The following is a 23,158-nucleotide window of genomic DNA, read 5'->3' on the forward strand; positions in this document are numbered from 1 at the left end:
TATCAGGGTGGTTATCCAGATCAAACTCCCCTTATCTCTAAATGCTAAACAGAACAGGCACACCAGCAACACCAGCCACTGTATGATGTCATTAACATTCAGAGATTTGAACCCTTCAAAGACTGGTGGGGTAGGCCCAAAGAGCTGGGTGAAGGGTTGGGAAAACATTTCCCCTGGTGTCATTTTTTCACAGTAGGTACCGTTGTTAAAGTAACCCCAGAAACACACAGTTAGTGTATGAGAGCCCTGAATCCATGTGTCTGCCTTCCAGAGGAAATTAAAAATCCACTAATTCCTCACCTTGTTAACCCATATAGCAAACTGGATGACAGCCACAGTAGCTTTAGTTACAGGGCCCACGTTTAGATAAGGGCCTGCAAATGGGAGAAATACTGCCACCACCACATGCCACGTGAACCAGGTTAAGCCAGACCACATGACATCCAGTACACAACAATGTAGGCACTTAAGAACTGTTATTCCTCTTTCTCTAAATGCCCTCGTGCCCCACATTGGGCACCAAATTCTGTCCTGGTTTGAAAAGACAGGTATCTGCTAGGGAGAGGCGGGGCCTCTCTAGGAATGGGGAATTCAAATCCTTCCCTCCATGTTATTATAATTTGGAAGATTAAGAAAAAACTTTTCAGTCAGAGCTATGGGGAAAGGAATAACAGTCCTTTACTAGTAACTATAACAGGACAGACAAACAACAACAGCAATTATAACAACAGTAAAACAGAACCAAGAACCCCGAGGGCAAACGGTGGAAGCTCCGGCGCTGATGGTTGGAAGCCGGGCGTGGTGGACTGTCCTCTGCAGGCAGGGGGGTGTCCTGGCAGGCAAAGTGGGCAGTGCCAGAGAACCCGCAGCGGCTGGACCCGGGCTGACCCAAAATCCAGCAGGGCAGCGAAGAAACTCCGAATTCCTGGGCGCTCCAACAGATGGTAGAATCCCCAGGACCAGACTCCTCTGTTAACCGTGGACTCCACACAGCTACCAGTCGCCCGACTGTCCTCCCCAGAAAAAAACCCGAGAGCAGCCAGCCCCCCACCCTTGGCTCCCGGGAGCCTTTTCCCTCCCCCAAAAACTAAGTGATCTACTTCCTTTGTCTAGGTTGAGCACCCTTTAACTATCAGTATTTAGTCTCCTAGCAACTTATGGGGGGGGAAAAATTCCACAGGAAAACTTAACCCCCAACAATTATCCATCTTCAAATTAACACTCTTAAGTTTTTCTGGCAAATATTTTATGGTAAGTCGAGTTAGTTATTGGACTAACCATTCAACACTGGTGAAATCTACCAGCTTGCATTATGTAGTGTTGGGCCAGCTTATCTAGCAGCTGATTAATGACTTGATTTTAAGGTTACTGGTAACACTTTCATGCTATTGTCTACTTATTCAATGACCATGTAATAGATTGAAAGGGAAGATGGAAATTTGGAAATGAAACTTCAAAAAGGGTGAGTGGAAGTTACTTCTGGAGATAATACAGAGGAAAAATGGTTAAAGAGTAAACCAGTGGGCAAAATCTAAATGTTTTCTTCAATGTATGTATAGGCCCCATATAGTGAAGCTACATCCATTTGGGTAATTGTTTACTTTGTGTCTGACCACCTAATAGCCAAGTTCCTCATTCATGCTCAGACAGCTTTCTTATGAAGATCAATGAGCCAGCTTCCAGCTGAGGGAACCACATAAACCTAGATGCCTGCTACAGTCCAAAGCTATAATGTGGCATGACTTTTCTTTCACAGTAAACTTGCTGCCTCTAATTTAATTCACTTAGATGTTACTGTCATAGCTGTTGTTCAGGTATTAACAAGTTTAATTCAAAGCTGACTTTCTTATCCACCAGGATTGGTCAGCACCCGGTTAAAAGCAGCTACATGCTGTTTGAGGTTTGGCTTTTTCTAGTAGTCACTATTAATGCTATGATTGCTATCATAGTACCTTCTGTGCATTGCCTGTAGCTTATTTTTCTAGAATCAGATGCTTCTTCAGAGTGTAAGAAGTAACTCTAATTTCCATATTCTTCCTTGAAGTTATAATGATGCAGCAATTTCTTTCTGCCTTAGTCTTCCTTTCATTACATTATCTGCAATGCCACTGTTTCAAATTTATATTCTCTTACTCCTGACCCAAAAAATGTACCCATTTACCCATTTCCTGGACTCTGTTCTTTGAATATGGCCTCAGATTAAACAATGGAACGTACATTCTAGATGTATTTCTAAGGTAAAATAAACACCAGTATTTCAGTACTTTTCTTGTCTGCATTTTAATAGTACCTATATATCTGTTCTATTACTAAGACCTAAAGGCTAAGACAGTATGTAAAATACCTTATTTCATCACTGCTCAAGGCAAAGCCCTGCAGTCCTCTGTTATATCTGAAATGACAAAAGCTTTATTACTAGCCAATAAGATGCACTGCGCTAAGCCCCATGTTATTTAGCATACCAAATATGATATTAAAGCTACAGAAAATAAAGATGAGGTTTTAAAAAAAGCTTCTTCCCAGGTCACAGACAAGAGAATTTAAAATTGGCCCACAAGCTCTTATGATGCAAAGCCATCACACTTATTTCAGAAGATTCAACTAACATGTAAAATGGTCTGTAATGGATTTGGATGGTCTTCAGCTCTCCTGCAGGTTAAGCTTCAACAAAGGGAATAATTAGATGCATTTAACATCTGCTACAAAGCCACCAACTTGATTTTTTGAAGCTTTGTACGAAGATTCATAATTGTATTCCCAATCTGTTTCCAAGTTAATTAAACTGAGATGGAAAAGAAACATGCTGCTTGTGAGTGAAGTGTTTTGTAACTACTTCCAGTGAAGACACTGCTCCTTTCACAGCTCTTTTGAATGAGTGTAACATTGCCCCTCCTGAAAGGCTTATTGTATCTAGTGTGATGGATCGGTTTCTAGATTTAAGGGCAAGTAACCACAACTATGAATGTACTTCTAGATACCTGAACAATGATAGCCACACTTTTTGCTTAAAGCAGTAAAACCAGACACGTTATATGGAGAAAGGTGTGCATGTTCCATATACACACCCAGCTGCCTTGGTTTCAGCAAACTACCACAAGATCAGGACCAAGGCCATTGGCCACAAACCTGCCCTCTTCCACAGCAAAATGAGTATACTCTTTCAACTTCTGCAGTATGAAGCAACACAGACCAATCAGACATTGAACTGTAGATTCAAATAAGAACTTTAATCAATGCACAGACAGTAGAGGATATGGTAATCTCAATTTCCCTCAAAAGATAAAAAAATACTTCTGAAGTATTTTACAAATCTATAAAATGTAAAGTTTCCTTTTACAAATAATATACAAATGTTTTTTACTACCAAATGTACAACACATTTTTATGTTACAACTGTTGCCTTTTCTTAGAATTATGTATTCCCTGAACTGTTCTCCTAAAAAACATAGGAGAGTATAATGAATATATTTCTCACAACAGTGGTAAATGCTGAAGGAAATAATTCAAAAGATCTTTTTATCCATCAGGTTGCCAAAGTTCTCATGTGAACTATATTAACGTTAATAAATGTTTTGAGTGTTAAATTTCAAAGCGAGATTGAATCATACCAACAGTCAAATAGGTCTCCATGCTCTGAAAAAGATGATGCGAGGGAAAACAATCCTTACAGACAAAAAACCCCCAAAGTAATGTATTGGTAATTGAAATTCATCCAGAAAAGGATACTCCTCAGAATATCTTTTGTATTTTACCCCAGATATGTAATCTATAAAGGTCCTAAAAAAGAGAGACTTTACACAAGGGCATGTAGTGACAGGACAAGAGGGAATGGTTTCAAACTGAGAATATGTTTAGATAAGATACCAGGAAGAAATTCTTCACTATGAGGGTGGTGAGGCACAGGAACAAGTTACCCAGAGCAGTTGTGGATGGCCCATCCCTTGAACTGTTTAAGGCCAGATTGGACAAAGCTCTGACGAACCTGAGCAGCTCTGAGTGAAAGCTGTACCTGCCCATGGCAGGTTGGAACTAGATGATCTTTAATGCCCCTTTCAACCCAAGCCATTTCATGATTATACGTTAAGCCTTTTGTATTATCTGATAACCTAGTCATGCCTAGTGGTATCACTGTCACCACCTCTATTTGCCACATTCCAGCACTCGCTGAAGTAGGTTTTTCTGAGTCATGTAACAAATGATTCTTTTCCAGAGGTCAGAAGGCTTGCTGGAAAAATCCCTCACCATGCAGTTCAGTAACACTTGCAGAGGAATCCGGGAAACATTTGTGGAGCACTTTGATTTTGTGGACAGTTGAAACTACTATTGAAAAAATGAAACTTTGAGGAATACAGTGGTGCAACAGAAAAAGTATCTATAAAGTTTTAATTAAAAAAAAAGAGAGAAAACAAAAAACATGCGGAAAACTAACTTGCTGTATGTTTTGAATCTCACTGTAGGACACTCTTCCTCACATGAGTCAACCTGCTTGAGTGCCTAAAGTCCTGCAAGAAGGAGATACCCAGAATGCACAGGAGAAACTGAGATCCTTGTCTTGCAGCTAGACATACAGTAGCAACTGACCTGGTTCATTTTGTGACACTGACTCAAACAGGGACTCTGTTCTCCTTGGCCCACTTTTTCATGATGCGAACAATGTATTCTACTTGAGAATTACCAGTGCTCTTCAGCAGGTGCAGTACTTCCCGCAGAGTCTCTCTACAAAGGTGAAAAGCAAAGATTTAAGCGAGGGTTAGACCCAACTGATACAATAAACTGCTCACATCAAACTATTTCACAAAATATCGGTCCTCTTAGACAGAGAGGTCCATTCATCTGCAGTGCTGGTATAGGTTAATATGCACGCTAGATAGGATCTCAGAGACAAAAAAAGTGACCAATGAAATTGGTTTACAATTGTATACAATTGTAAAGAAATTATAAGTTAAAAAAAAAATCACCAAAATGTAATTAGTTTAGTGTGTGCATATGTGTGTGTATTCGTACACATACCCTCACTCTTGCAAAATTGTTCCCCAGAACAAACCAAACTTTAAAAAAACAATCTTTAATGTTATTTACTAGTCTTTAGGATGGCAACATCTAGCTTAATGCAGCTTAAGCACTTTACACGTAACACAATACACATAAACACAAATAACATGGAAATCAACATTCCTAATGAATAAACAAATTATCATTAAACCTATATAAATCCTGCTGCAGTTTGCCAGTTAGTTTACAGTAAGAACTTAATTGCATATTTTGAAAAACAGGCAAGTTATGTGTATTTTACTGCATCTGCTGCAGTGATTGCTAAAAGGACATTTGAATGGTATAGTAGTTAATGAGATTATTCCAGAAGAGAACTGAATAGAAGGGAGGTGTGGAAGCCAAGATACACACCTAACAGTCATGTAGGAAACAGCAACTTTGGCCAGAGGATAATGGCCATCTGGCATCACAGCAGAATATTCACAAGGGAGCAGCTCTTAAATACAGCTTCTCTACTCTGTCTCATTCCCCCATCCAGTGAAATGGGCCAAAACCAAAATTATCAGTGCACAGATGATTTCCTTTAAGCTTTCATCAAGTAAGTATATTTGTGTGACATAGTCAGTGTCTTCAGAAGGCAAATTTTAATGAAAACACAGTCTCATTTACTCTTTGTTTAGAGAAATCATGTTCTTCCTACAGTGCTGAGTAAATCTTTCCTTAGTTCTCTTCTATGCACCAAAAATGTCATGTGATAGTTTTCTATTCTTATGCCATCAACATGAAATGATGTTGTTTTCCCTCAGTTCATGAACATACTTGTACACTTATAACCTGGCTTTTCCTAGTGATGATGACTAAAGTATTTTGGTATTTTACAGTCCATAGCACTTGCTCATAAATTATTCTCTACCATATATTTTATAACTGTAATTGAGGAGGATACACTTCAAGTTGAAGACTGCATATGGAGCTTCTGGGCAGTGTGTCTAGACTCTGAAAGGTCAATAAAAGATTGGAAGATGATATTTAGTCCTAAAGCTGAGATTATGATTCTGGCTCACAGCTAGCTGAAAATAGGAAAAGAACAAAATAAATTCAGATACAACACAGAATACTCACTTTGCTTCTCGGCCAGCTAAAATCATTTGAAATACACCTACACAAGCACCTCTCTTGCCTTCCCAGTATTCAGAATTATTGTCCAGTCTTTCCAGAACATCAAAGGCTTTGGCTGAATAGTAGAACTGACGCATCTGCACAGAAAGTGAAATATTATTCCTGACCACCTTTCAGAAGCGGATTAAAAACACTGAGCTCAGTTTTCTGAAATCAGCAGTAGAAGTAGTTGTAGAAGCAATGTGCATTTTTCTGTTTTTCTGCAGGCAGCAAGTGACACAGAACAGGGACACTGCAGTTGTGGAAATGGGAAACAGGTGGTATTATAACATTTTCTGAGGTGGCCTTATCTAGTGCTGTACCAACTATACTGAAACTCTTGACAGAATATCAACATCCAACTAGTCCAGACATTTGAAAATTTCCCCATGTAGACATGGCCACATATTTGTTTATCTTCTGGGTTTAACTTAAACGTTTTTCTTCGCTGTTACAATACAGTACAAAAAAAGATTCGGTGACTCTATAATATAAAATTTTCCTTAGCATAGGAAAATTCAGTTTGTACCCTATCTTCCCTGTCTTAGGTTCTCTATTTGTAATTGGGAACCAGGAGCAAGTTGCTTGGCAACAGGCAATGCAAAAGGAGTGACCAGATTAACTGTGGCTTTTGAAGTCAGCATAACATATCTCATGTGGGCTGTATGAGTGTTCTCCACTTGGGCAAGCCTGAAGGGCAATGTTGTTTGTGACTAGCATCTTCCCATGAGAGATCACAGAAGGCAGACTGAGCACAACCTCCCATCCTTTGGTAGCTGGAAGCCTGCAGAGAAAGAAGTGCAGGCTGTGGGAGCTACATTTGGAAACCTTAGTCAGAGAAACACTGGTACTACAGTATGAGTAATAATTCTCTTTTCTTTATATAAATATTGATTTTAACCACTGGTGCCTGGATTGATAAACACTTAAATGTATGGGAATAAAGATAGTGAGTATGAACACTATCAGATGTGTCAGCTAAAAAGAAAAATTAGAATACTGATCTATCCAAATTAGTATCTGATCTAGTTCCATTAAGCAGGTACAGGTTTAATATTCTTCTTCCGTCTGACATAAATATAGGAAATGCTTCACTCCAAGTCATGTGCTGTTTCCCATATGGACAAGATGGGCTATTGTAAAAAAAGCATCAAGAAATTGGCATGAAATCATGCAAGCCAACTTCCTCACTTAACAATTTCTATCAGCAACAGCAATGAGGCATCCAGCTACACCAACTCTCAGGACACTGTTGACCTTGTTCTGTTTTCTGTTAAGCAAAGCCTAATGCAATTGCCTTCTTAAGTTACATCTCTGGTGCCACCTGTAGACCTCCAATATAATGTAATGTTTCAGAAACAACTGAAAAATGCCACATAAAATCAAACAACAGGGACCTTGCCTTTCAGTTCAAGTGGTACAGTGGCTGCTAGTGTAGAAAGGCAAATTATAATACTAAAGTAACAATTTTGGAGCAGTCATTTATGGCCATATGTAGAAACATAATTAGGCTGAAAAATGTAGTTCTAAAATGCAGCTTTTAAAAGCTCTAAATAAATCCAAAATGTGGAGCTACTTCTCTTCAGGACAAGAAGGTTTTGAAAAGAATTTAGACAAAGCAATCAACCGATTTAAGTGAAACTTTAAATGATCTGGAAAGGGATTTTATGTGAGGTCTTACTGTCAACCTGCTTTCACAAATTGCATCTAAGGGAAACGCCAGAGGCATAGCCACTTTCTTGAGCAACTAGACTTGTAGGGTGAGATGGTAACTGAGTACTTGAAAGACGTACAAGGGATAATTCTTTCTGTTTTAGAATATGCTTTTGAGATCACAAAGAGTCTCTCCCATTACAAGCTTTAAGGAGAACACAACACTGTCCAACAAAGAAATAACCCCCAACCCCCCAAAAAACTAAAAACAAATGCACAAAAAACCAAAAACAAACCAAACAAACCAAAAAACCATGAGATGTCTTGCTGAATCTATGCTAGATTTTTTTCCTTAAAAGTTTTTTGTTATTTCTACCCATAATGAATCCCCTAGTAGAGTAGGAGAATCAACTGTTATCATTATTGATAGCTCAAGCATGTAGTAAGTTACCCACATTTTAATCAGTGGGTTCTTTACCAGAAGGCCTGTATGTTAAAATACTGACTAATCCTTGCCAACTCATTCACATTATTAGACATTCTGCATTAGAAAAGAAAGTTCACTAGTGATGACAATGATAAATAGTATCAAAAAAAAAGACTGTTGGTAAAATCACTGAATTAACATCTCATACATCAAGCTCTAAAGAGAAAACTCACTTTGTAACAATCATTTGCAATGAGCTGCAATAAGTTACAGGAGTCCCCTGAGGTTTCCATCTTCAGATAGAGCTTCCAGGCTAACTGCGGTTTCTTATTCATAATATCTGCAATAAAAAGAAAAAGGTGGAATTGTGAAAAGAATATGCTACACACAATATTCAGTGGCAGGTGGAACAGATATTCCTGTATTTCTTTGTTTAATGTAAATCCATGCTTCAGCCATGAGCATGAGGCGGGGAAGGGAAACTTGTCCTTATCTTTTACCTTACTAATGATAACAGCCAATTCAGCAGAGAATACCGATGTCAAAGGGAATAATTATAGTATTTACATCTTAATTTATATTTCACAGATAAGCAATAAGAACAACTCTCATGATTTCAGATGTGATTAAGGAACAGAATTAAAACCATCGGAGTTTTTTATGCAGGATGATGAACAAAGGCAATCCATTTACATGGTAAGATTTAGAATTGTGTGTTCTTACACACACAAAAAATTTAATTGGCACCAAACTGAGGTCTTTAAACTTAGTGCCCATGTCAGTCTAAACATTCAATTCCCATGATTCATAACAAATCAAAAGGAGAGGGCAGAGGTTGAAGCCCCTCAAGCATAACAAAACTTGTCATTACTAGAAAAAAAATCTCTAAATTCCTGAGATCCTCTTCTGGTTTTAAATTTGTATATATGACTAGAATTTTTAATTGGTCTTTAACTTAAAACATCACTGGTATACACAGTTAGAAATAAATGAAACTGAATCTTCCATCTCAATAAGTAGAAATTCTGCTAGGGTGTTTAGACACAAAGATTCTATTTCCTGGTGATAAGAAGCCATTCATTTGAATCTATGGTTGGTATTCATAATTAAAGGCTCATTCAAACACTGGGAGAAAAGAAAATTAAATTAAGTTTTCCTTTATTTTTCAAGAATTAACAGCTACTCTGAGAGTACCGGGCTATTCATATAAGGATCACTCTTGTGCTTTTTCAAAAGAGGGACCGTTTAACTTGTTATATCTGTGTCTGCTATGTCTATACTTATATTGCAGGTAGAATGGGTGGTAACCAACAATAAACATGTAACACCAAATCACAGAATTTATAGACTCTTTTCATTTAGGAGGCAGCAAGACATCAGACATCACTGTATTTATCTCTCATCAGCTCCAAACACCATATACAGTGGCAAACAGCCAGTTCTTAATTTCCAGCACCAATCTACCTGGAGCAATGCAGTTCTGTGCTAATCCAATGTTTTTGACCTTCTCTTCAAGAAGAATTTGGTATAAATAGTATTATAATACTAAATAAAAAAAATTACATTCTGTCATGCAAAAGGATGCATCTCTGGTACTTTTTTACCCCTTGGAAATATTCAGCATTGAACTGTTTACTACTCCCTAACTGTACTCTGACATTAATGTATCATAATGTGACCTGTTAGTAATTTACATACTTGACACAACAAGATAATTATATTCATCATTCCCATTAAAAAATTCAAATAAAACATTCATATATAAGACACTCAAACACAATCAGGTACTGCAATTTAATTAAAAGGAAATAACCTGGCACATCCTAAACCAGAATCATAGATAGGCATCCCTATGTGTGATGTCCCTGTCTGGAAAGATCATGTTAGAGACGTTTACTACATCTGCAATATGGCATAACATCCCAAAGCATACATATTTACCTTCCAGGTATAACTGCTGAAAGTGGCTTGATAAGAAAACATTTTTGTATTGAGGCACAGTAAGGAAAACAAATTAGCCTAGGGAGTCTCAGACTCGAGTCCTTAGAAAAGCCCACTTCTATACTACTTTGTATGTGATACTGCAGCTGTCTCTGTACTGAGGTGTACCCTGCAGTGTTTCAAAAACTGGTTCAGAGAAAGTAAGTAAGATTTGCTATAGCATATTAAACACAGCAGAAGTTTCCTGGATTCAAAGAAATCCAGGGAAAGAACTCTTCTAAGAGTTTTTGGAAGAAAAACACATGCTGGAGATTATAAAGGATATCCCTCAGGTACAGGAGTTTGGACAACATGTAGAGTAACACAGTAGGAAGAAAAATACCGTATACGTTTGCCTAATTCCTCTCTTCCCTAGACATCTGACATTGGCTAACATTGAAGACAGACCCTTGAGCCTGAGCCAGTATGAATGCTTCTATTTTGTGGTTTTTTTCCTGAACGTTTTAGAGTTGTAACTCAGTCTTTTAAGACAGAAAGTCTTCACTCAAGCAATTGAGTAGACAATTGAGAAGAAAAAGGATCATTGGTAAGGACAAAGCTGCACTGACAGTACTAAAACAGCATTGCACTGAAGCAGTAATTGCTTATAAAAGCCAGATGTATGAAAGGTGCAATAACCACCCACATTGTAATTAGTGCAATCAGCTTTTCACTTTCATAGTCCTGAATCCACCTACAACATTAAATTCAATTAGGAAAGTGGATTGCCAAGACTGACGCAATAGAGGAGGATCTATATTCTGCAATGATGGGAGTAAAGTGACTCACAGCAGCGAGCCAGCCAGCTAAGGTAAACAAAATCACTTTTTATCTTCTCACTCTGGATCAAAAGGAACACCTGCAGGAAGAAGAAAAATAAAAGATTATACATGCATGTACGTTTAAACAAACAGAAAGCAAACCTTCCTCATTTCAACACACAGATAAGGTTTAAGTCACACAAACTGTGCATGAGAAGAGTTTGGGTATGCAACTGCAGTGTAGGGGGCATCCCTCTGTGTGGAGTAGGTGGAGGATTCACACAGTGCCCTGTGTGTCAAGACACTTGTGCAGCTTCAGAACACTAAGCTGTGCAGAAAGTGCAGCCTGCCCTGACCAAGCTCCAGTGGGCGACCATGCAACACAAACAGCATGATGGAACACTGGGCCTGTGGGAAAAGCTATTTGGAATGTGTTTGTTTAGAAAGCAATGCAAGCAATTATATTAGAGTCTTCTTGAAATACTAGAAGTTTCATATATAGATGAGACTTTCCTTCCATACATGTCAGAGATCATTCCAGGTCTGCAATAAGCCATTTCTAACCATTTCAGTTTCGGTAAGGTTCTCAGGCAAAGCATTCATCTTTTGTATTTTACTGTACAAATACAGGTTTGTTACATTCTATATAAAAAGGGATGTGTGGGGAAAATTATATATTTTAAAATGTACTCCGGCTTTGCTCAAAGAAAAAAAAAGCTATTTATGACTCTCTCAAGTACATTTGTAATTATACCGGATGCTACTAGTAAAAATCAAAATACCTTTATAAGAATAGATGTATGCACTGGAACAGTGAGTTACACAAATTACTGACATTTGTATTCCTTAAACATTGCTGATCCCCTAATTTAGGGGGAGAGGAGAAAGAGTAATAGGGAAGACATGAAAAGAAAGCAGCATTATCACTGTAAGTAGCAGTTTATCATATGTTTTATGTTATTATGTCTAAGGAGGTATGCTTTTAAATAACTTAGTAAGTGCTGTATGTAGATGTTTTACAAGTTTATGAGACACTGGGGAAGGCTGATGTTTATATGGAACTGTCATCACCACCCAAGATCAGGCATGAGGCCAGCTGAATCAATGTAATTATATAATTCTGGTATTTAAGTGCATCACCTATATAACACAAGTTTCTATTGAACAGCTTCTAAAAAACATAAGAGGAAAAATGTAGATTGACAGGAAGTCTTCTTCAATCAAACTGTTTCTTCGTTGCCTAGTTGCTGCTAAAACTTAGTGCATTATCGTTTTTAAGGAGGTTCAGGAATCAGCATAGCTGGTAGCATAGTTTTGAAAGGTTTTTGTGAGGCTAAGTGAATTGAAAGCTTGTTGAATTGAAATATATATCCATTTTCCTTATAGTCTTGGATACTTTTCTTAAAGAGAGATGCAATTTTGGGTCATAGAAATTAAGGGGTGAGGGTGCTGGATGGGAGGGTAGGGATGGGGGTCGAGAGACAAGTTGTCAAGCCAGGGGTCCTCTGTTATTGACAAACCTGGATAGCTAAAAAGTTAGAAAGACTGGAAAAACAAAATAAAACTTAAACCCCAAACCAATCAAACCTGTATGATTCACTTTAAACTATGTAATGTGGGATTTTTTTTGTGGCTTGCCTTCTTTTCTGGTCTTGTGGAAAATGTTGCTTCCACCTTCATAACAGCTATTTGCTTTTGCATATTTTAGTTGTAATTAAGTTTCTGTTGCACACAGACATAAAAAAGTACTGGGTATAGAAGTTAGTCTCTTCGAGCTGCATCTGAATGCTGCTGAATAAGACAGTGAGCACTTCCTCTTTTCCTCCAACATACCCCAGAGGAAGATTTAAAAAAAACCCAAAACATAAAGGGACACCTAGAGGCTCTTAACTATTCAGTGTCTTTGACTTAGCATGCCCTACTCAGTCTGAACAAAAAGTGTGCCTGAGATTCCATACAAAGCGTAGAAAATCTGATTAAGAGGCCATTCTTTGATCAATTAGCGGTAGCTGCAAGCACTCTTGTTATGCACCACAAGCAGCATGACTCCCTGTATACCTCACATTACAAGATTAGCAAGATAATCTTTTCTGAATAGTGCTCACTGAGAGTTTCAGCTCCTCTAAGAAGGGGAAAAAGATGTTCCACAGAACCTGCTTATTTTCAACCAACATGAAGATCTGGGTGAAGAAAAGGAAGGAAAGAGGGGACTACAGGGGACGTTTCCATTGCTGTTTTCAAAGAAAATAAATACATACCTCTTCAGCTTCACTAAAATTGCCCATTGCAGCTTTGGCTTGGGCATAGTTGAAGTTAAAAGTGTCACTATTGTAGAAGTAACTCTGAAAAATATGGACAAACCTCAAATAAATACAACCAAAAAATCTCGTTCTATGATAAAACAACATTAAAAATACATCCCGCCCTGTCCCTCCCCCCTGTACCCCCTCCCCCCAGTCTGAGTCAGACCATATAAAGAAGACAATAGGAAGGACAAAGAAAATCCCACATTAGGAACATACGGTATTTATAAACAGTGGGCAGAAAAATTATGGACTAGTTTTTCCATCCTACATTTGTGACTACAAACACTGCTGAAACATTCCACAATATTAACTAGGAGAGATCTGGAAAATGTTCCAAGCTCAAAATTGCAGTGGCAGCTTTTGTGGGTATAATTTTCACTTGGAGCATGTGAAGACATGCTGTGCTGCCAAGGTCTCTTTCACTTCCCAAGCACTTATTTCACCACTAGGGTAGGTAAATAGGCAGTTGACTTCCTTGAGTCTTAAAGTCGATGAACAGTTTTGTTTTCCCAAGACTTGTCAAGGTTTATCAAGAGGCCCTGTGCATCCGGTTATGTGATGGATGCTAATCTGACAAAATGGATCTCAGGGTGGAGGTGGAGCCGCAGTACTGGGCTGTAGCAGACAGCACACCAGGTAATAGGACTTCTTTAAGCAAGCCTTGTTTACAGGTACCCTTCTCTCTAGATAAAGTACAGCACTGAGTTTTTCTCTTCCATAGCAGTAGATACAACACATCTGGTTTAGGACACATCAGATTGAACTAGCTGTATCTTTTTTGAAAAGCTACGTGTCAAAGCAGGAAATGTAACTCAAGGTACAGATTAGGTTGATATTTGAGGCTGACCTGATCACAGTCAGATTGAAGTATAACTCAGATGGCTAAAAGTCTGCTGTGTTCTACAGTCAGCATTGTCCCATACTACCGGACCAGTAGAGCTGGCAGAGGTAAGACAGAACACAATACTAGACGCAAGCATGAATGGGACTGAGGATCCCTGCCCAGCAGCAGTGCAGTGCTTATGAGAGAGCATGGGAAAATAGGTGGTTTATCCAATATAGTTACGGCAACAAAGTCTCCCTGTGTGCATAATAGCAAGGTGTAGGGAAGAAGAAATGTTTTTCCTTATACAACATTTATAAAGGAAACAGAACTCATGTAGGAAGATCGAACTTTTGGTTTTTTCCTTCTTTAGAGTGAGGAGGACATAAAAAGCATAGTTGGGATTGTAAAAAAGGTAAACGAAGGAAGGCACAAATCCCTTTCCCAGTAGTATCTTCTTTCATTATGTAGGGACACTGAGGAACCTCTTCCTTTCACTGTCAAAGGCAGTCTAAATGGTACTGATTTAGTCCACCAACATACATCAAGCTAGTGCCTTGAAAGGAAAGGTGAGGGACTGCCACTATTTGCCAAATGTCCAGGTTTCATGCAAATAGTCTATGGTGCACAAGCCAGCAAATACAGCAAGCTGTGTGACAGCATGAGGATGAACCAATTGGGGTGAAGCTTAAGCACAGTTTGGGAAAACATTTCAATGCTCTTACAGTGCACTAATGGGTTTCACCATAAGAGGATTACGACACTTTACTGCATTCTTTCTCAACAGTAGTTTCATGTGAATCAGCACAAGTCCCCGGGTAAGCAAAGCTGGTGAGCCAGATGCTAGTTTTACTGCGTGAATGCTTTCTTCTGTTCAAGTAGACCCCATTGTATTTTTTAATTAAAATGGAGAAGAACCTTTGTCAACAACCAAAATCAAAAAATGTGTCATTCTGTTCTGGCCATATAAGTGTTAGAGACCAGACCTACTGCAAAACCAAATCCAGGAGAAACAAAGTGTGCTGATAATACAAAACATTCACAGAAGAGTGGGGGGGGGGAGGAGGGGGGGGAGGGGAGGGGGGGAGGGGAGGGGAGGGGAGGGGGAGGGGGGGAGGGGAGGGGAGGGGAGGGGAGGGGAGGGGAGGGGAGGAGGGGAGGGGAGGAAAGGAAAGGAAAGGAAAGGAAAGGAAAGGAAAGGAAAGGAAGGAAAGGAAAGGAAAGGAAAGGAAAGGAAAGGAAAGGAAAGGAAAGGAAAGGAAGGAAAGGAAAGGAAGGCAAGGAAGGAAAGGAAAGGAAAGGAAAGGAAAGGGAAAGGAAAGGAAGGAAAGAAAGGGAAAAGGAAAGGAAAGGAAAGGAAGGAAAGGAAAGGAAAGGAAGGAGAGAAAGGAAGGGCCATGAAAAGAAGGAGCACAAAGAACACTACCTCCCACTCCCCTCCCTCCCCCTTCCCCCTCCCCTCCCCTCCCCTCCCCTCCCCTCCTTCTACCAAACACAGAACTGTTTCAACTCTACTGGAGTTTTCAACCACTGGAACAAAACTGCAATAATTTATTCCATAATCACACCCCAGCCTCCCTCTTTCCTCACATCTGACTTTAACTGTGTATCTGTAAGTTATACCCATTCTATCCACTGATCTGATAATGCTGCATGATATTAACTTCAAGCTTCTCTTATTTTGAAAAAAGCAACATTGCCTGCAGGGTATTCAGATAACTTCCGCAAAAATAACATTCCTAACTTACTGCTTTGGTAATACTGCTCTATTTTAGTCCTTCAGTGATTGCTTTCCCTGTAAAATGTAAATGGTATTCCTTTCAGAGTCCTTTGTGTCCTATCTTCCTTACACACTCTTGTTTACTAAAATGTCCCAATTATTAACCAGTGACAATAATCTCTATCACTTACTTGATAAGTCTTAAGAAAACATTCGAGGTTTTTTCCTCCATGCTGCCCACCTCATAAATGTACACCTTTTTTTTTAATTGTCTTCTTTTACTCATATTTGTTATTTTCTGTGATTCCACCAGAAAGCCTGATAATGGTTAGATTACAAGTGTGATGAGTCCATCATGCTCACCATGCTCCATGGTACTATTTTTTACTGCACTGACCATTGATATCCCACTATCACTCCTGTGTTTTATTTTTATTGTTTTGTTTCTGTATCTTTTTATGTTTCCATTGTGTCTTACATTATACAGTCTAAAAGTAGTGATTCTATACATTACAGTACCACCAATACTAAAAAACAGTACTAACCTTTATTGAGTTGAGGTAAATTAGGACATTAGGAAATTGTCTAAGAAGAAAGAAGCAGGAGGACATGCACTGTCTCCCTGGAATGGTATCTAAAATTCAAAAGAGAAATGCAAATTTGTAGAATTTAAAAACACATGGTAATGGAAATCACTGCCAAGATCGCTGGCACCTATGGAAGCAGCTAGTTTCCAAAAATAGCGTAGCTTGTCTTTTCAGGCAAAGGACCATACTTTTCAGGCAAAGGAGGTTAGGAATAAAAACATTAGTACATCTTGTCAACTCTACAGCATCCAATAACTAATGCAATACTTTATTCAACAGCAATCTCTACAGAGACAAATAACAATTTTACCTAACAAGCCTTTTCTGTGACACAATTTGCATGGTATAATATTACCATGAATTATTCTTACTCTTAGGAAATGACACTTTATACAAAGCCTGAGTGTACTATTCTTACGCCATTAGCCTTCTTTCCTTAAAATTATGCTTTTTGTATATCCTGGACAAAGAATTCTATATATTTTAATTTTAGTTTGAGTAAGAGAGTAAACTTGATATACTGAAAATATTGTTATAAAAAAGAATTAAAACAGGAACAGGTAAAATACTCAGTGATATCAGACAGTACGGAAATTAATGTCCATGCATTCGGGATTACCACATTGCTCACAATCAGGCTTTCCATGTTATCCAACTTTTTAAAAAACATCAAATTTTTTATAAAAACGCTTACTTGGGCTTCATGTGTTTGGTTTTTTTGTTACATCCTACCTAAATAGAACTGTTTGCCTCTTCCATTTCCTATCTAAAATTTGTTGACCTCTATCTGTTATTCATTTCAGGTTAAACAAAACCCGTCACATTATTCTACCTTTAAAGGAATTACCCTGAACTGTGTGCTCTTCTCTATGGCAGTTTCCTCCCACAAACTTTTAAGAAGATGACAAAGCAGTTCTTACATGGAAGTACCAAGAAGGTAAGATGCTGGCAATACTGATGTTTCCTTTTACCTCTGATTGGAACCAATCCTTCCCATAGGCTCATTTTTTCTCAAGTAATCCACCTTCCTAATTGTACTACATTTCTGTTGCCATCTCTCCCACCCCAGCCATTGAAAGGTTGAAGCCTCAGCCTCTCTATCTTTATTTTGTAAATGAGTTCAAAAATATTTCACAGTAAAATTCAGACTTTTGGCTTCCTAGCAATTTCAGTTTTGGGCTATATCTTCACAAGAAATCCTTTTCCTGACTATTTCTGTATTATTTTTATCCATGTGTACTCTGGTAACTTGTCACACCTGCATGACTATAATAGGCATTAAGATGTTTCCACTGAGTCCTCGACTGCTATGGTTCATATTGTTTCTTCCTGTTTTCTGGGATCCCAATCCTGAAGGGATAGCTTCAATGCAAAAGGAATGAGAGAAATCTCATCAATGGAACCCCTTCCAGCCTTCCTACATGAAATTCTCTGATGCATGACTTCAATAGTACCAGGGCTGCAAGGGGAACAGAACAGAACGGCTCAACAGAATTTCTGAAACTCTCATCAGTGATGCCGCTCTGTCTCTGGAGCTCCTTCTCTTTAGTCACCACGGACACAGGAGACAGCATTCTGTCTCTGAGGACCACGAGCTGTTTGCACCATAAACATGAACAAGTTACCCACTTAAAGAAATGATACAAAGTGACAATGCCTACAAAGGAAACTGACAAGCCCCATTTAGTCTGAATCTCTATGTTAAAACTACTGACTTTTTTTTTTATTTGGAACTTTTGCTTTTGGCAAAGAGAAGGGAAGAGAAAACCTAGGTCTGGTCTATTACTGAGTAAATAAAACTAAATATTAAAAATATACTGATTTGGGATCATGGTGGTGGGTGGGTTATAATGCTTTTTTTTTTCCTCTCTCTTATTCAAGCAAGAAGTTAGTCCCCGAGCTTCCATTTCTCCCTGTAGCCAAAGTCCTCTTTACATTTTTATGACCATCAGTTTCAGGGCATGCTCCATGCTAGGACTCTACGTACTTGACATGCTTTCATTAGTGGTCCCAGATTTGTACCTGTGTATCTGCCCGTGAGGTTTCAGCCACTCACTTCATCTAATTAATTACGCTGTTGTCTTCTGTTTCTCTAATGGGGATTATTAGGCAAAGGCAAGCTGCCACAGAGTCTCTCACAAAGGCTTGCAGTTTGCAGTACAGCCTCTTTTCCAGATGAAGCCATATAGTAAGGATTGGAATCAAGACTTCTAATTTAAACTTGCAAATTTGTTTTAGACTGCAATTTAGACTTTCAAAAACTCAGCCTATAGAAACAAAATGCCTAGCAATATTCCTGCTAACATTCAACAGTTAGACACAGACATGATGGTATATATTTGGATATTTTAAGATGGCTTACTTAATGGAAAAAGAACATTTCAAACATACCACATTCACTGGCTGATTCCCCCACTAACTGGAAGAACTGTTGAGCAATTTTCAGATGATCTCTCTGGAAGAAGAATAAAAAAGAAATCCAAGATGAGTTCCAGGGTTGATGCTACAATACACAATGAAAATATGCTCTGAGGAACACTTGGGGAACATCTAACAGATAAACTAGGGCTGAAGCAAAACCGGAAAAGGTAATGGCGCCATTCTATGTGCCTAGATAAAGAACACTGTACAAAGCAAACAGGGATTTTGGAAACAGGACAGAAAAATCAAATTCATCTTGATTTACTATCAAGACCAGCAACAGAAATTTGCATTTCATTCGTTCTGGACTGATTATTGTACAGAAAGAGGTTAAGAGACTCAGAAATCCTACAACCTAACTAAGAAATGACTGCCTCTTTCACTCCATTCCAGTTTCTACACATCTGTTCACATTATATTGTTGGAGAAGCTGGAGAACCTAATGGGCTTCACTCACCGAGCCCATTTCCTGTCCAAGTGCTGCATTTACCACCCCTTTGAGGATATACTCCTGGAAAAAAAAGTTAAAAGGGATCAGAGAAGACATGGTAAAGATTTCAGAAGACACATAAAAGCCTATGTGTACATTATTTTTGTCATTAATTCAACTCTATCAAAACTGAGTCTAGTAGGTAGCTGGTTACTGTGGTAGTACTTAAGCACAGTACTAACTTAGTCCCCCCAAAATACATTCTACTGGCTAGGTAGTCACTTCTACTAAATATGTTAGATGCAAAGGAGTACCGTGTTTTCTGGCATGTCTTATGGTCAAAGACAATGCACCAGGAGGAACATGATAACATCCTTTCATGCCCTGTTCACCATCATATCACCAAGAAGTGCACTATTGTTATACTAAAGCACAGATCCCCATTCAAATATGCACATTGGTTAACCACAACCACTGACATCCTTGCTGCAAAATTCCTAGTGTTTCTCATCTTGACAAGTATGTCAAGAGATTTGTGCTCTGTGGCCATGTTACTTTAGTGAAATTAGGAACAGAAGCTGGGTATCCTGTAACCTCTAGTATGAGAAACTATAGTTTAATAATTCTCTGAACAAATTTTTCTGAACATGTACCATATTCTTTTGTCTTACCCAAGTCTTATAATTAAGAGTTGTATCTATAAACCTGTTTTAGTAGGTACTCCTGATAAACCAGGACAGCCCTGTCATAGAGGTAAACACAGAAGAGAGACATCTTTCAACAGACCAACGACAGATGTAAAGAAACAATCTGAGATTACTAGCCAGGGTAGTAAGTAATCATTTCAGCACACAAACTGCCTTACAGATGCCTAATTATTATCCTACAAGCATTGAGACAAAGAAGAAATTTGAGAAGTACTCAAGAAGGTCTTAGAAGTAGTTTCACAACTCCTTAGCATGGAGTTCCTTACAAGTGTGAGTGAGAAACGGAGGGAAAAAAAAAAAAAAAAAGCACAAAGATTCTCATTTCAAAATGTGATCAAGAATTATTAGCCAAGTATGCAATAGGATGCAATAGGACCAACTTTTCAAGTAAGTTTTGCTATACTGAAAAACTTTTCAAGTAAGTTTTGCTATACTGAAAAACGCAAAAAGTGTAAAGCAACATCAGAAGATACTCCTCACTCCTCAGCACAGAATCACCAGATCTGTGTTTTTGAGGTTTTCCTTTTCCCTCCCTCCCTCCCTCTCTCCATCTAATTCCTTACACAGATTCATGAAAGGTCTCTTTTATGCCCAGCTATGTGACCTTTGGAAAATAAACAGGAAAGAGGAATAAATCAGAGACTGAAGATGCTGGAAATGCCACAGAAGAAAATTACTGTAACAGCCAAGGGATACTGCAGTTTTCACTCATGGCAGCCAAACTGTGATGGGATTAGAAAATACCATTTATTAAAACTGTTTAATTTAGCTCATTTTAATTGAAATGGCTTCAGTACAAGCTATATGAGCATCTGAGCTAGCAGATATGAGGGATGAAAGCCACCACCAGGCAGACAACCAGCTATAGTTGTAAGGGGGCTTTCACCTATGCAGTAATGCTCCATTTCCCAAAATTAAGGCTGCAACACAACAGAGCTGTAGTCTTAGTTGAACCCAGGTGGTGTGATCATGACACGCAAAGCAATCACACAAGACGAGAGATTTTCGCAGGACAGAGACTTCTCCGATCCAGCTCAAGGCTGAGTCAGGGCGGAGAAAGAGCCTCCTTGTTTATTTCTTACTTTTTATACATTTTCGGGTCTGGCCGAACATTGGCTTCTGGGGTTTTCCACCCCTTAGCCTCAGTGGCTAGACCAGCTGTCAGTTACAATTGTTTTCAGGTTAGAAATATGCAAACAAAGGACAGAGAATGAAAAACAAAGGATTTGTTTATGTTACATCTGTGAGAAAAAGGTAGAAACTGCTCCTAATATTGTACAGTAGCTAAAAGGTCTGACTCCATTTTATGAAAATTCAAAAGGCTTTAAAAAACTCAGAAAAACCAGGGTGACAAGGTGGTACAGTAATAAACAGGCTAAGTAATCATATATGCCCATATGTAATACTTTATGCATGCACATGAAATTTATTGTTGATGACAGGATGAAAAGACAAGAGTTTTAAGAGTGGGAATGGGGCAAGCTGTCCCTAAGGATACCAGTTTTGTATATGGCAGGTTTCATATCAGTTTATGACCTCTGTCTTTACGTGCCATGACATCATTTTCCAATTACCTGTGGAGCTGTAGGTTCCAGGTCCTTAATCAGGTTATAAGCCTCCTGCACATCATCTGAAATGCCAGACATCAGAATGCATGACAATCCATAGCACACTGTATTAGAACAAGTCACTCATCCTCTACAACAGTCCCCAATAGTCACAGACTTAGAAATAGAACACTTAGACAGGAGGAGAAAAGTAACTATAAATAATTGTGAATTTCTATTGCAATGGTGATAGTTTTCTAGAACTCAAATAACAAACACAGAGTGAGTAATAGCTTCTTATTTACTACAGTTTTCCTAGCCGAGATAGTTTGGCCCCTTTGTTCATAATCCAGTGGCTGCTTTCTCAACAGCACAAGGTCAAAATAATAAATCCATAATTTTCCTCTATTTTGTGTTCTCGTATTTATTTAGCCCTCAGAGAGAATAGGGTAACATGATGCTGTAGGGAAACTTCATCTTTTCCTTAGCAATATTTCAGCATCTGCCCAGGAGAAAGGACAAGGAAAAAGTACTACTAGTATAGAAGTTTACATGTGAAGTTTGAAATCTGTAATCAACTTCCTTCCTAAACAATAATTACGTGAACTGAATAGATCCTAAATTTTACCCAAATTAAAAAAAAATGTTGGCATTGTGGTTGCCTTTTTAAACCAACCTAGTGAAGATCCTCTGTTCTTAGCAAAATTTTGTTAATACAGAATTACACCAAGTGCCCACACAAATAAGCCTTATCAAACAAAAATTTTTTTCACTAGAACATACAGTCAATGCAGGCACTTAAGGCAATATAAAATATACACTAGAGCTGCCAGACTCCCACCCATCACCTCTGCTTTCTTACCTACTCCCTTGACTCCCTTGAACATAGTAAGGCAGCATTACCTTGGCACTTTTTTTTTTTTTTTTTTTTTGGCTAGCTCAGAGCACCATCACAAAAAAAAGAAGACAGTAAACCCTCATTTTTATCAACACAGTGTAGACCATCAACATAGAACTATGCTCTTGAAACTCCAACAGAAGTGACTAGCAAATTTCACGGGAACAGATTACAGCTGGATACCAACTGACCTCAAACCCTGTCAGAAGTCACTACCCTAAAGAGTTGAAACAATGGACTGCATGTCTGTGCTTCAGTCATTCCAGTTCAGAGGATATATTAACACAACCCTACATTTATCAGAGACCTTTTAAGTTTTGGAGAGACAACGGTAGTCATAGGAAGTAAGAACTTCTCATTTTCCTAACCAATGCTGTTACCCTAGCAAGATTTAAGAATGGAAACGCAGCCAAACCAGAAAAGAGGTTTTAGTCTGAATTCTCCTTGACTTTCTTTGTCAGTATGCAAATAATTTGTATATCACAATGAAGAGCAGAACCTAACTAATGAAAATTGATGCAAGGTTAACAGCATAGGAGTAAACAAGACTGATTTTTAACTGATGCACTTTGTTTCCATGTAAGTGGAACTTAATTTGAAATACATGTTATTATCAACAATATTATTGTACAAGATAATTGGTAATAGTACCAATATTGCCTATAGTGACACTGGCAACAATAATACTGGACAGAAACGTGGCTGGGGACAGCAGACATGGATTTACCAATGCCAAAATGTACTCATT

The 23,158-nt window shown here is 38.4% G+C and overlaps 1 protein-coding gene across 2 annotated transcripts in view; it reads right to left on the minus strand.

Annotated features, from left to right (window-relative positions):
* Nucleotides 1-4,355: 4,355 nt before the first annotated feature.
* The window catches only part of IFT56 (intraflagellar transport 56), a 53,006-nt gene continuing 34,203 nt past the window's right edge, over nucleotides 4,356-23,158 (minus strand). The window contains exons 10-18 of one of the 2 annotated variants that reach the window (XM_040061877.2): nucleotides 21,540-21,595; nucleotides 19,286-19,339; nucleotides 18,799-18,862; nucleotides 16,366-16,454; nucleotides 13,230-13,313; nucleotides 11,000-11,069; nucleotides 8,464-8,570; nucleotides 6,115-6,248; nucleotides 4,356-4,716 (exon numbers count right to left, since the gene is read on the minus strand). In XM_040061877.2, the coding sequence (XP_039917811.1) occupies nucleotides 4,605-4,716; nucleotides 6,115-6,248; nucleotides 8,464-8,570; nucleotides 11,000-11,069; nucleotides 13,230-13,313; nucleotides 16,366-16,454; nucleotides 18,799-18,862; nucleotides 19,286-19,339; nucleotides 21,540-21,595 (770 nt within the window). In that variant the 3' untranslated portion in view covers nucleotides 4,356-4,604. Of the gene's footprint in view, nucleotides 4,717-6,114; nucleotides 6,249-6,300; nucleotides 6,935-8,463; nucleotides 8,571-10,999; nucleotides 11,070-13,229; nucleotides 13,314-16,365; nucleotides 16,455-18,798; nucleotides 18,863-19,285; nucleotides 19,340-21,539; nucleotides 21,596-23,158 lie in introns of those variants that run through there. The other variant, XM_058420346.1, reaches the window with a different exon arrangement.

Source organism: Hirundo rustica, chromosome 4, assembly GCF_015227805.2.
Source record: "Hirundo rustica isolate bHirRus1 chromosome 4, bHirRus1.pri.v3, whole genome shotgun sequence".
Classification (NCBI taxonomy): domain Eukaryota; kingdom Metazoa; phylum Chordata; class Aves; order Passeriformes; family Hirundinidae; genus Hirundo; species Hirundo rustica.